This window comes from Diabrotica virgifera, chromosome 1 (genome assembly GCF_917563875.1).
Source record: "Diabrotica virgifera virgifera chromosome 1, PGI_DIABVI_V3a".
Taxonomy (NCBI): Eukaryota; Metazoa; Arthropoda; class Insecta; order Coleoptera; family Chrysomelidae; genus Diabrotica; species Diabrotica virgifera.
The window spans coordinates 122,846,640-122,860,905 of NC_065443.1; the positions used below are offsets into that span (position 1 = coordinate 122,846,640).

The 14,266-nt window shown below is 34.6% G+C and overlaps 1 protein-coding gene across 2 annotated transcripts in view; it reads left to right on the forward strand.

The window, feature by feature from the left end:
• The window catches only part of LOC114333771 (ATP-binding cassette sub-family C member 4), a 73,384-nt gene that overhangs the window by 14,189 nt on the left and 44,929 nt on the right, over positions 1-14,266 (forward strand). For both annotated transcript variants that reach the window (XM_050644087.1, XM_050644091.1), the window contains exon 3: positions 11,971-12,204. In XM_050644087.1, the coding sequence (XP_050500044.1) occupies positions 11,971-12,204 (234 nt within the window). The remainder of the gene's footprint in view (positions 1-11,970; positions 12,205-14,266) is intronic.

The following is a 14,266-nucleotide window of genomic DNA, read 5'->3' on the forward strand; positions in this document are numbered from 1 at the left end:
AAAAAGATAAAAAATTATTTTTCGAGTACAAAAATTTCATTGACACATATATTTCTTTAGGGCATGCTGAATATGTACCTCTTTCGTTCGTAAATGAAAATTCGGACAAAAAATATTTTATTCCACATTTATGTGTCATCAACGAACAAAATAAAAGTACAACTTTGCGTGTCGTCATGGACGCTAGTTGTAAAAGCTCTACAGGAAAAAGTCTGAACGACATTTCATTAAAAGGGTATCAGGTTCAACCCGATTTATTCGACATTCTGGTTCGTTTCAGGCAATACAAATTCATATTTTCCTGTGACATTCAAAAAATGTTTCGACAAACGTGGATCAACAAAGATCAACGCTTTCTACAAAATATTCTGTGGAGGGATGATACCCACGATTCTATAAAATGTATTCAATTAAATACTATCACATACGGGACGAATAGCGCCCCGTTTCTTGCGACGAGAGTCTTGCAAGAAATTTCAAATAAAAATATAGTTCAATTCCCATTGGCCTCGCATTTTCTCGAAAACCAATTCTACGTAGATGATGGTTTATGTGGGTCAAATAATATTCAAGAATTGCTCGAAATACTTCAGCAATTAAATTCTGTTCTAAACCGCCATGGGTTTACTTTACATAAATTCCATTTAAATTCATCCATATTCCTACAACAAATCAACCCAGAACATTCAAAAAATACTACTCAGGAATATGACCTAAATTTCGATTCAACTTCCAGTAAGGTCCTAGGCCAAAAATGGGACCATGGACAATAACAAAAAGAAAAATCCTATCTGCGTTAGCGCAATGTTTCGACCCTCTGGGACTCATCAATCCGTTCATTGTTAAAGGCAAAATGCTTATGCAGAAACTCTATCTGCAAAAAATTCACTGGGACACAGAAATTTCGGACAAAACTATTCTAAACGATTGGAACAACTTTCTACAGGACTTGTCACAATTAAAACAATTAAAAATTCCTCGTTTCTATTTTTCTGAAAAAATAATTCTGAAGGTTGAGCTTCATGGATTTGCAGACAGCAGCATGGCAGCTTATGGCGCATGCGTATACCTAAGAACTTTCTATTCAGATGAGACCATCTCTTGTGCATTAGTTTCTTCCAAATCAAGGATAACTCCGTTAAAGACGGTAACACTTCCTAGGCTTGAGCTGTGCGCAATGGTTCTTCTTTCAAAACTTGTCGCAAAAATAATTTCTATCTTTGAAAATCAATCTATAAAATTTCATTCAGTCAGCCTCTGGTCAGACTCCCAAGTAGCTCTGTCGTGGTGTAAAAGTCATCCAAGTCGGTGGTCGGTTTTCGTGGCTCACCGGGTAGCTCTTGTCCAAGAGTTGACTCAAAACTTTACATGGCTTCACATAAAGTCTGCGCAAAATGCCGCAGACCTTCTTTCTCGAGGAATGTCTGGTTCTGAAATTCTCAATAGCGACTTCTGGTGGCAAGGTCCCAAATGCTTGCGAGATAAAAATTTCAATGTTTCCAATCTAGTAAATGACAAAGTTCTCGAAAACCTGCCCGAGGAAAGAAAAATAAGCCTCGTGGTAAATTCTAATGTGGAAAATTTCTGGATAAAAATTTTCTCACGTTTCTCAAATATTTCACGCTTAAAACGTACAGTAGCGTACGTATTTCGTTTTATTTCTAATTGTAAAAAACAAAAAATTTCTGAACCTCTTTCTGTTGCGGAGTTAAATTATGCTATGGATTTCATCATCAAACAAATACAGGGTGATGCTTTCTCCAAAGAAATTTCGGCGCTTAAAAATAACAAATTTATTTCGAATAAAAACTTCATGTCACTAAAACCATTTTTAGATTCTTCTAATTTTCTCAGAGTTGGAGGCAGACTTATGAACTGTCCCGACATAGACTATTTGCAAAAACATCCGATACTGCTCCCATCCAGTAATCCTATCGTCAATCTTATCATCAAAAATGAACATCTCAGATTGGGACATGCTGGTGCGCAAACAGTTCTCTCAAATCTTCGTTTGAAATTCTGGGCTCTCAATGGTCTAAAGGAAGCAAAACGAATCATTCGCAACTGTACCACATGTTTCCGATTTTCGTGTGCTCCTGCACAACAGCTTATGGGTAATTTACCTGAAGATAGGTTGTCCATTACAACAAGACCCTTTCAAAAAGTGGGTGTAGATTATGGTGGACCCTTTCTGTTAAAATCTTCTTCACTCCGAAAAGCGCCAAAAATCAAGGCATACATAGACATTTTCGTGTGCATGGTGACCAAAGCTGTGCACATTGAGGTTGTTTCTGATCTAACAACTTCTTCCTTTCTATTAACACTTAAGAGGTTCATTTCCCGACGTGGTAACCCAACTGTCATTTACAGTGACAATGCCACATGTTTTTCTGGTGCAAGAAAATGGCAAAGTCAGAGTGGTCAAGTTGAAGACCATCGATGGTCAATTCACAAGGGCAATCTCTAAAATTTCGGTTCTCCCTAATCAAGGTATAGAAGAGTAGGTTAGACCACAAGGCTCTAACGCCGGGGGGAATGTTGGAGAACTGTATTCTCCACCCAAAATAAACTCTATTTCACCAACAACAAATTTTCGCGCCGCCTTTGTAACAACCATAAAATAATTCCATTACGCAGTGCCTGAAGAACTCTCAAGAACTCTTCCAAGAATGTTAATCTCCGCCTTCTTTTACCCAAAGCACCCAACGGAAAGTTTTGTTAACGGGATGCAAGGGTGCAACAGTCAGTCAACTATCGACACTTCTTAAGAACGCACTTTTTCATTACGCTTTTTCCAAGAGTATTCTTCACGCGGCAATTAGCAAAAAGCCGGTACATGAAGTGTAAAATTATGTGTGGTGGCGTCTTTCACGGATAGTTGTAACTCAATTGTTCACATGTAAAATTCTATTTCTTGCCCTTTTTCAAATTCATTACAGTCATAGCAAAATAGAAAGTGTTTTATTTACATAAACAATTCAACAGACCAGAATTACAGCATCTTACGGTTCATTAAAAGTTCTCCACTTAGCTATCGAAGGCTTAGCGACACATTGAACTTACTGCAAGTGCAAAACGCTGGAAAGAGACATTGGAACTACTCCAAACTCTCCATGGAGGAATGTTGAACACCGGCGTCCCTCCATATATTTTGAAAGGAATAATTTATTAACAATTTTAAAAGGTTTATATGAGTATACGGGCTCCCCTTTAATGGGAGTACCTAATGATAAATGAACTGTTCTATTTGCTATGAAATGAAAATTGTTATTATAGTCGGTTCGCTAAACTCAGACACAACTGGCTAGTGATTTTAGTAGGTAATTTTTTTTTTATTTGTTAATTTTGCCAAAATTGGCAAGATTACTAATTATTTAGTAATTATTAACTATTTAGTAATTATTTTTTTTTGCCAAATTGGTAAAATTACTCACTAAAATCACTAGCCCGTTGTGTCTGATTTAACGAACCGACTATATGAAATGTTTGGAATAAAAAATTATGGTCTGATATGTGCAGTTACATCCTTCTAATGGAAAAAATATTTGAAGACTTTTCTCAAATTATGGATACCAACAACATTTTCATTTATAACTCTTTTATTTTTAATTTGACGAAGAAAAGTTATTCTTCATAAAAAGCTCTTCATGGTCTAAGATTTATGATGCAACCATCATATATCAAATTTTATTAATTTTATACGAGGTATATAAAAAATATGAATTTCGATCAAGATTAAAGTACCTTTATAGTTCACAACATTTAAATTAGAATGATATAATTACACATTAAAACATAATTTTTAATTCTAAACCACTTTTCATAATAGCAATTTTCCATATTATGAATTAAAATACTAACATAAACAAAGTTTTCGTTATGATAATGCTCGCATTTTCAGCTTGTTTATATTAATTTCCTCGATGTACCTACATCTTTAGCTTGTCCTCGAAAGCAAATACTTTATTCTTCAACTGCGAAATAATTTTATATTTACTTTTTAATAATTTGTAAACGACTATTAAGTTCGCCAAGTTTTCCTGTTATGTCGCAAATAAATGCTAAAAGCCACCACCAACTATCTTACTCAAGTTCAAAATAATTTGATCGTTTACAGAACCCTTAAGTTAGCATTCGGGCCACATAAAAAACGCAAGAGGGCCGCATGCGGCCCGCGGACTGCAGGTTGAGTATCACTGCTCTAGACCATTTGCGAATACGTTGAATAGATATGCACTTTTACCCATTAACTGAAGATGGACGTCAACAGGTGAACTCAACTTTGTATTTAAAAAACGTACCACAGAATGAATTTCACATTGGCGGAAACAGCGACCGAGACCTCCATCTTCGAAGGCTGCTAGACCAACATAGAGCAATGCAGCAAGACTAAAGTGGTGGAGGGAGAGAGGGAGAGTTGGTGTGTAAAACAGTGTTGGCAGATTTCTTCCAGCACGACTCACTCTTTCCTTAGAGAATCTTTTTTTACGACTGATCCTCTTATTTAGCGATAAAAACATTGTATCGTCTAAATATATTGTCAGACTTCATTCCTAACAATTAGACAAGGCGGAAACGGCGGGTTCGTTGGGAAAAATATTCCTATGAGATATTTTTGCATAATCACATTCGTGAGACATCCCAGAATAAGATTCAAGAAGTCGCCCACGTGAAAATTGGGCCAATTTTTTTTTAGCAATTTTTATTTAATCAAATTGCAAAAATCAATATTTTTGGCCCGGACTATTCTTTTTATGTTTTTTGGACCATTCTGGACAAAAAAGCTCTCTTATAATTTTTCTCTAAAGTTGATCTTTTTCGAGTTATAAGCAATTTAAAATTTGAAAAACGCGAAAATGGCCATTTTTAAGACTTAATAACTCGGTTAAAAATTATTATTCTGAAAGTCAGAAAGTGACTAAATCAAAGTTTAAAGTCGCCGCTACATGATCCTGAAGAAATTTGTGTCATTAATTTACTACTAAGCTGTTATTTTTAATTAATAACAATGAGCGGTTAGATCGTATTGACGCCGCTGTAAATGTGAGTGCGAGTAAGATGCACAATTGGACTGCTGGAATAGCTTCTCTCTCGCACTCAGAATTTACAGCGGCCGCACACGTGCATGGTGCTTATTATTATTACTTAAAAATAACAGCTTAGTAATAAAATAATGACAAAAATTTCTTCAGGATCTTGTAGGGGGCTTCAAACTTTGATTTAGTCATATATTGACTTTCATAATAATAACTTTTAACCGAGTTATTAAGCCTTGAAAATCGCCATTTTTCGTTTTTTTCAATTTTAAATTGCTTATAAGTCGAAAACGATCAACTTTAGAGAAAAATTATAAGAAACCTTTTTTGTCCAGAATGGTCCAAAAAATTAAAGAAAAAATTGTTCGGGCCAAAAATATTGATTCCTGCAATTTGATTAAAAAAAAAATGTTAAAAAAAAATTGGCCCACTTTTCACGTGGGCGACTTCTTGAACCTTATTCTGGGATATCTCACGAATGTGATTATGCAAAAAAATCTCATGGGAATATTTTTCCCTTCGAACCCGTCGTTCTCGCCTTGTCTAAATGGATTCGTGCAAATATTCGAGTTATGGTTCCATGGGCAGATGCCGTCATCCAGAACAGGATTTACCGTGTGGTAATTATAATCTGGAAAAATGTATTTGTATTTATATCTGTTATCTGAAATACATTTTATAAATAAAAAAATAATTAATAAAATTATTGCTTAATATTATAATAATTGAATAAACAGACCTAAAAGCCGTAGGTATGAACTCAGCTTGATGTACTCAGCTTGATGTGTCTCTATTGTCAAATTCTTTTTCTTCTTAAGGTGCCTATCCGTTCCGGATGTTTTCGATCAGCATGGCTATCCTAACTTTGCTTGCTGCTATTTTGAATAGTCCGGTTGTCGATGTATTTAACTTAACCACTTTCTCAGGTTTTGAAGCCAAGATATTCTTCTTCTCCCTGGTCCTCTCTTTCCAAATACCTTGCCTTGAAGAATGAGTTGCAACAAGCCATATCTCTGTTCATTTCTCATAACATGGCCAAGATATTCTAGTTTGCGCTCTTTGATTGTGTTAATAATATCGCATTCCTTGCCTGTTCTACGTAGAACCTCAACATTAGTCACACGATCCACCCACGAAATTCTCAAAATGCGCCTGTAACACCACATCTCGAATGCCTCGAGTTTTCTCAAAGAAGCCTCGGAAAGTGTCCAGGCCTCTACTCCGTATAATAACGTAGAAAATACATAGCATCTAACAGAGATTTTGGTAGCAAGAGGTAAATCGTGGCTTCTGAAAGGAGACTTCATCATTATGAACGGTGATCTCGCTTTTCCTATACGTTGTTTTATTTCACTTGAGTGGTCCCACTGGCTGTTTATGTTGGTACTAAGGTATGTGTAGCTGTCGACCCTGTCAATTAGTTGTTGGTTAACCAAAAGCTGTGTATTTAATATTTCGCGCTTACTGACCACCATGTACTTTGTTTTTTTCGTATTGAGATCAAGTCCGTATTCTCTACTTATATCTGATATGCGCGACATTATTCTTTGCAAACCATCTAGACTGTCTGCAAAAACTACAGCGTCGTCGGCATATCTAATGTTGTTCAGACGCACTCCATTGACTAATACGCCTTCCTGTAGTTCTCCCAGCGCTTGCTCGAAGATACATTCAGAGTATATATTAAACAGCACCGGGGACCGGATGCACCCTTGCCTCACTCCTCTATCTATGGAGACTGCCTCTGTCAATTGGTCATCCACTTTAATATTGGCAGTTTGGTTGTAATACAAATTATATATGATTCTCAAGTCTCTATCATCTACTCCCGCTTCTTTCAAGATGTTTATGAGTTTATCATGTTTTACTCTATCAAACGCCTTTTTGTAGTCGATAAAACAAATATACATGTCACAGTCAACATCCCTGCATCTTTTCATAAGCACTTGGACAGCGAATAGAGCCTCTCGGGTGCCTAAGGCATCGCGAAATCCAAACTGCGTCCATGATACCTGTTCTTCACATTTTTTATATATTCTGCCGTGTATCACTTTCAGAAACGTTTTGAGCAAGTGGCTCATTAGGCTAATTGTTCTGTAGTCTTCACATGTTTTGGCATTTACTTTTTTGCGTAAAGTTACGAAAGTCGACTTTAACCAGCTTTTGGGTATTTTTCCAGTTACGTGTATTGTCAAATAACACAAGCCAACAAAAAAAATTTTTGATCAAAAACTTTTTTGACTAGTAGCAGATTTATCGATTTTTATGTGCTGAGACCAAACCTGGTCTTATCTATTATTTATATCACTTATAATTTTTGAGCAAAAGCTTAAGCTTTCTGTTATGTAATTTTTAAAATCACTATACGGTATATGGTAAATGAATGAAACGCTGTGTTAAATCACATTCAAGGTTTTTATTTACACAAGGTTACGTGAAATAATGATACAGTGTAGTAATGTATGTTTCACTAGTTAGATGGAATTGATTTATACTTGGTAGCACCTTGATAGAAAGATTAAAAGACATCGGAGTTGACAAAGAGATTCTAAAATCTGCTATGCAGATGACACTGTTTTAATGACCGATTCGGACCATAGTCTCCAGATACTGTTAAATAGGGTTATTGAGAGTTGTGAAAAAATGGGAATGATGATCAATACTGTGAAAATCAAAGTTATGAAAATATCAAGGAACAAAAATTTACACCTTCCAATATATGTGAACCACCAACAGCTTGAATACGTAAACCAATGCAAATATTTTGGCTGTTGTTTCAACAATCAACTTCAAGTTGATTATAAACAAGAAGTAAAAGCGAGAATAGAGGTAGCCAGACACGGCTTTATCAAAATGAAAAGCGTATTTTGTAACAGTAGCATTAATATAAGCCTTGGATGTCGTTTTTCTTCATTGCTTTGTATGATCAATACTTTTGTATGGAACGGAGGCCTGGACACTCAACATATCGCTGATGAATAAGTTAGAAGTCATTGAACTCTGGCTTTATAGGAGAATCTTGAAAATACCTTGGACGACCCATACCACCAACGAAAATGTTGTGAGGAGAACAGATAGGGGAGCATGGGGCACATGGGACCGACGGGGCACAGAGGACTTTGTTAATATTTTTAGTATGCGTGCTGCCATCTGTTTGATAGTAGACGTTACTGACGTCTACTAATAACAGCTTCTATTTTACAGTTTCGTTTTATAAGTAGTATGACTACTGGTTCTGAGTTATAGTGAAGGAATACAGATTTCAAGGTAAGTCATGTAATTTTTTATCATTTTCTACATCGCAAAAGGTTTGAAAATATGTTTATATTGGTTGAATTATTATATTCATGTCAAACTAGCATTTATAAGGAGTGAGTTTTTATAATTATTAAACTCCCATTATCGTCTAAATAACATAACCAAACTTTTTTTTTAACATGTTCTCTAGGGGCAGAGTGGACCAGCAGTTGTCCTCTGAGCCCCAATGTTGGTCCGGTGCGCCCCGATGCAAGTCTTGTGTGTTGTGACTAAGTCAACTTCATTTCAGATGGTTCGAGCTTATCAAAGAAAGAAGCCAGTGCCAAAATGGACTACGGAAGATGTGGAGCGGCTATTAATTCAATACGTGATAATGAATTATCCATTTCAAGAGCTGCCGTGCAATATGGTGTGCCAAAATCTTGCCTTCTAAGACGCTTCAAAAATTCTATCATAACACCACCTCGAAATGATAATTTTAAAAAGGTGTTCACTGAGGCTCAAGAGCTGGAGCTGGTAAATCATATTTTGGATATGGAAGCAAAATTTTATGGTCTGACTGCCATGAATATTAGATCAATTGTCTACCAAGTCGCCGAAAGAATGCAAATTAAACATCCTTTTAACAAAGAAAAAAAATGGCGGGCATAGATTGGCTATACCATTTTAAAAAAAGACACTCAAATTTGTCGTTGCGAGCACCAGAACCTACGAGTGTTGCCAGGGCAGCTGGGTTTAATAAAATACAGGTGACCAAATTTTTTAATTTATTGTCTGCAGTTGTGAAAAAGTATAATTTTCACCCTGATCAAGTATACAATGCTGATGAGACTGATATGAATACAGTGCCCACACCTCGAAAAATCATCGCACAAAAAGGTCGAAAGCAGGTTGGCAGAATAGTTAGTACAGAGAGAGGATTTAATGTTACAGTTATATGTGCAATATCGGCTGCTGGTTCTTATATTCCTCCATTTGTACTTTTCCCTAGAAAAAGGATGTCTGACTTATTAATGAAGGATTATCCTGCTGGAAGCGTGGGATATGCAAATGGTACAGGTTGGATGGACAGTGAACATTTTCTTAAATACTTAGACCACTTTGCCAAACATGCAAATGCAACCAAAGAAAAAAATATTATTAATCATAGATAACCATTCAAGTCACCGTAATCTTGAAGCAGTTTTGAAAGCTCTTAATCTAAATATTACAATGATCTCACTTCCTCCACATACAAGCCATCGTATGCAACCTCATGACTGTTGTGTTCATGGACCATTAAAGAGTCAATATGCAAGGGAGTGTGATAAATGTATTACCAATAATCCAGCTAAAAGAATATCTGCTTATGATATCATGGATATTTTTGGTAAGGCCCTTTTAAATGCGGCCACTCTTGGTAAAACTGTTAAAGGGTTTGAAGTAACAGGCATTTGGCCTATAAATCCAGATATTTTTTCCGATAATGACTTCTTCCCCTCTTCGGTTACTGAAATTCCAGAAGTAGAAGCTGACTCTGACAATCAAATTAATGATAAAAATTCCGAGCAGAATTTTCAACCAGTTCCAGGTTCATCAACCTTTCGCCAAACTACGCCAATTCCATCAACTTCTCGTGAGAACTCAGATACTTTTGATTCAATGCCAGGCCTATCTACTTCAAAAGAGTTTCCCGAAAATAACACTTTCGATAATATCCTTGCTTTAGTGTCACAAAAACCACAGTGTGTGGCCAGAAATATAAAATCAAGCACCAGACGAAAGGCTCAAGCGGCGGAAGACTTACCATCTTCGTCATTTAAAGAATCTCTAGAAATGGAAGCTCAAGAAAAAAAAACGAAAAATGAATCTCAAGAAGAAGAAAAGTGAAAAAAATCAATATGGTAAAAAGAAACGCCCTCTAAAGTTTATAAAAAACAGAAACACTTGAAAGAAACAAACAGGACTCCAGTGAATCAGAAGATGATACCAATCCGGACTGCATTTATTGCGTTGGGAAATTTTTGAATTCCAGATCGTCTGAGGGATGGATACAGTGCCAAGAGTGTCGCAAATGGGCTCACGAAAAGTGTGCTGGAGCAGCCGAAGACGATGTTTATAAATTACCAGTTTATTTGTGAGAATTGTGACAACCTATACTTTACACCAAAATAATCTAGGTGCATCTACTAAAAGTCTAGGCCTCAAAAGTTATATCTTGAAATGAATTGGATTTAAAATAAACATATCAGTTAATATCATTGATTTATGCTTGTGTGATTTCTTTTGCATGCCTTTAAAATACCAGTCGTGACTCAAAAGTTATATCTTGAAGTGAGTTGGATTTAAAATAAACATGTCACTTAATATCATTGATTTATGCTTGTGTGATTTCTTTTGAATGCCTTTAAAATACCAGCCCTATCTTCCCCGACATATGGGGCACAAAGAACCGGTTGAAGACAAACCTTTTATTTTTTAATATATTGAAATCTCGTTTAGGTATGCAAAAGATTATTAACTAATTCGATGTTGCAAATATGTGGTTAATATTTCATACAGTATAAAGTTTCAGTTGTTAAGCATAAGCATGTAATCACAACAAATTGCTTAACTGGTTCTCTGTGCCCCACTCTCCCCTACAGATAGGGAGCTGCTGAAGATCATGAAAGTTAAAAAAGTTGGTTACCTGGGACTCTTAATGAGAAACAAAAAGTACCGCCTCCCGCAACTGGTCATCCATGGTACAATTGAAGGAAAACGGGATCCCGGTAGACGTCAGATTTCATGGATTAGAAACATCAGAGACTGGACCGCTCTTGATTCAACATATTTGTTTAGAGCCGCATTGGACAGAGACAGATTTGTCAGTGTAGTCGCTAACTTCCACTAAAGGAAATAGCACCACAAGAAGAAGAATATTGCCTTCTTCTTATTCGAGTTACGGTCAGTAATATCAATACTTAAAACATAGCAATCATCAGTATGCTTTCTATATAGGCTCCTTCCTTACAATAGGAACAGCAAACAGAAAGGCTTATTTCTCCTTATTTGGCCATTTTCTAAGATCTTCAGCACAAACATAACATACGGTTTAAATCTTGCAGGGCTTAATATTTATCATGATCATCAAGTTTAGTTACAAAATAGAAGAAATAAAGCTTTGTCACAAAGTCTGTAATGTTTCTTTGGTGTTTTACCACAAATATAACAAAAACTGTCAGCAGCGTTCTTACAACCACGATTAAACATATTACTGGGCACATGAGCTAGAAAAAAAGAAAGGTTAGGTTGACAGTAAACGAAATATCAGCTGTGAATACATACTAAATGTGTTTCAGCAGTATTACCAACTCTTCTACGTCCAGTGCAAGTTATTTTACAATAATTCCAGTTGAACTAAATGAAAGCAGTTGAATTCTTAAAAAATTCACAAAATGATAGGTGATACAGCTAAATAAGTGTCAGTATTAATTTGGTTTTAATATATGTAATAAGCAATAAGCTATTAATTTGGTTTTATCACCCTAAAAAACATAAGAATAAAGAGTTTTAAGCAAAAAGCTTCTTCATCGTTGGCCTATGCCCATAGAATGTAACCTTATGTTTGTAGGTCTGGTCCAAATTTAATACTAAAGAGTTTACCACTAAATTCTCGCAAAATTTGTTAAATTTAAACTTGTTTATTTATTTTAAGCTACATAACAGATCTCTTAAAACGAGGCGTGCAGAAAGATTTAAAAGAAGAGGACCTCTATGAAGTTTCAAAAAATTGTGCATCCAAACATTGTGCCGAACAAATTGAAAAGAAATGGAAAAAGGGAAAAAAAGATGGAAAATATCCTTCTCTCTTTCTAACCTTGTGTAAAGTTTTTGGATGGAAGTATTTTCTTTGGGGAATAACTCAATTGTTTTGTGAATTATTCAGAAGGTAAGGCTTATATTCTCTTAAATTTGGTTTTTAAAATACCACGTAGCAAGCAACATACCATTATAACATCTACAAAACATAGGTATATTTAATATTATAAATCAAATATTAAGCTACATATCGCTAATTTTTTTACTCAAATATAGGTTCATAGTAAGTGTGGTCTTTTTCCTATTTCCAATTTCCAAAGTTTTCTGTTCATTCAAACGCTTTCTCTTTCTATATCTCTCTCATTTTTTTTTCGGAAAAACCGTCTAACTTTTTTTTGGAGTTGGCAACGTGTCTATTTTTAATTTTGTATATCTTTTCAAAAACTTTATTTCTAATGTTTTCCAGATTTTCCGTAAGGGGTTTTGGGGAATTTTTCCCATTTTATAGACTTCAACAAACATGTTCAAACTTCCCAAAAAATTTCCAAAAACACCGCTTTTGGTGAGTTTAAACGTGCTTCTTCCATTTTTGAATGTCTTATCGAAATCAGCTACTTGAAATTATAATAGGTTTATTCGTAGTACGATCCAAACGATCAGCAACCGTTGCCAACCATCAGACGAATGCGCAGTGAACAGTTAGCGTTGCGCAGATAACAGTTACGAACGCGCATGCGCGACTGATGGCTCTCAACGGTTGCTTATCGTTCTACGAACAAACCTAATATACAGTGTGTCTGTGTAACTTGGATCCATATGGGAAACTTTTTTAATATCAATTTTACGCAAAAAAGTTATTCTTTATAAAGTAATCTGCATAGTCTAAAACCTAAGATGCAATAATTATAATATATCAAATTTTATCAACAGTATACGAGGTATGTAAAAAAACATGAATTTCGCTCAAGAGTAAAGTTCTTTTATATTTCACAATATCAAAAATTGTCATTGAGAAAAGTTGTTTGTAATTAAAAATTATGTTATAATCTGCACTTACACTCTTCTAATTGAAAAAAAAAATTTGTAAATTTTTCCCAAATCACGGACACCCAACCCCGTTTTTATTTCTGATAGCTCCGTTATTATTAATTTTACGATAAAAAGGTACTCTTTATAAAACCTTCTGCATAGTCTGACAACTAAGACAAAATTATAAGATATTACATTTTGTCAATTTTATACGAGGTATGTCAAAAAATATGAATTTCGCTGAAGAGTAAAGTACCTTTATTTTTCAAAATAGTGAAATTTGTTATTATAAAAAGTTATTCACAATTAAAAACTATGTTTCAATATGCAATTGCATCCTTCTAGTTGAAATATTGTGAACTATAAAGGTATTTTACTCTTGAGCGAAATTCATATTTTTTGACATACCTCGTATAAAATTGAAAAAAATTGATATCTGATTATTGCATCTTATTTTTTTGACTATTCGAACATTTTTTTAAGGAATAACTTTTTTCGCAAAATGAATAATAACGGAGTTACCTTAAATAAAAATGAGTTGAGTATCACTAATTTGAGGAAAATTTTCAATTTTTTTTTTAATTAGAAGAGTGTAAATGCATATTGTAACATAATTTTTAATTATAAACAACTTTTCTTAATAACAATTTTTGATATTGTGAAATATAAAGGCACTTTACTCTTGAGCGAAATTCATATTTTTGGACATACCTCGTATATTATTGATAAAATTTGATATCTGATGATTGCATCTTAGGTTTTAGACTATGCAGAGCACTTTATAAAGAATAACTTTTTTCGTAAAATTGATATTAAAAAAGTTTCCCATATGGTTCCAAGTTACGCAGACACACTGTATAACCTATTATAAAAAACGTTGATTTGATATATTGTGAAGTCTATAAAATGGGGAAATCATCACAATCCCCAAAAAACCAGTCTTTCGGGTTTTTAAAGATATACCTTAGGGAAAAATCTGTAAAAAAATTTAAAATATAGTTTTTAATCAAATAGATCAAATAAAAAAAAATTATACCTGCAGCCATCTCCAAAAAAGTACGCTTCAAACTCCCCAAAAAAAAATCCAAAAAAACACCACATTTTTGGAGAGTTTAAACGTGTTTCTCCCATTTTTGAATGTCTTACCTAAAAGCATAAAAACA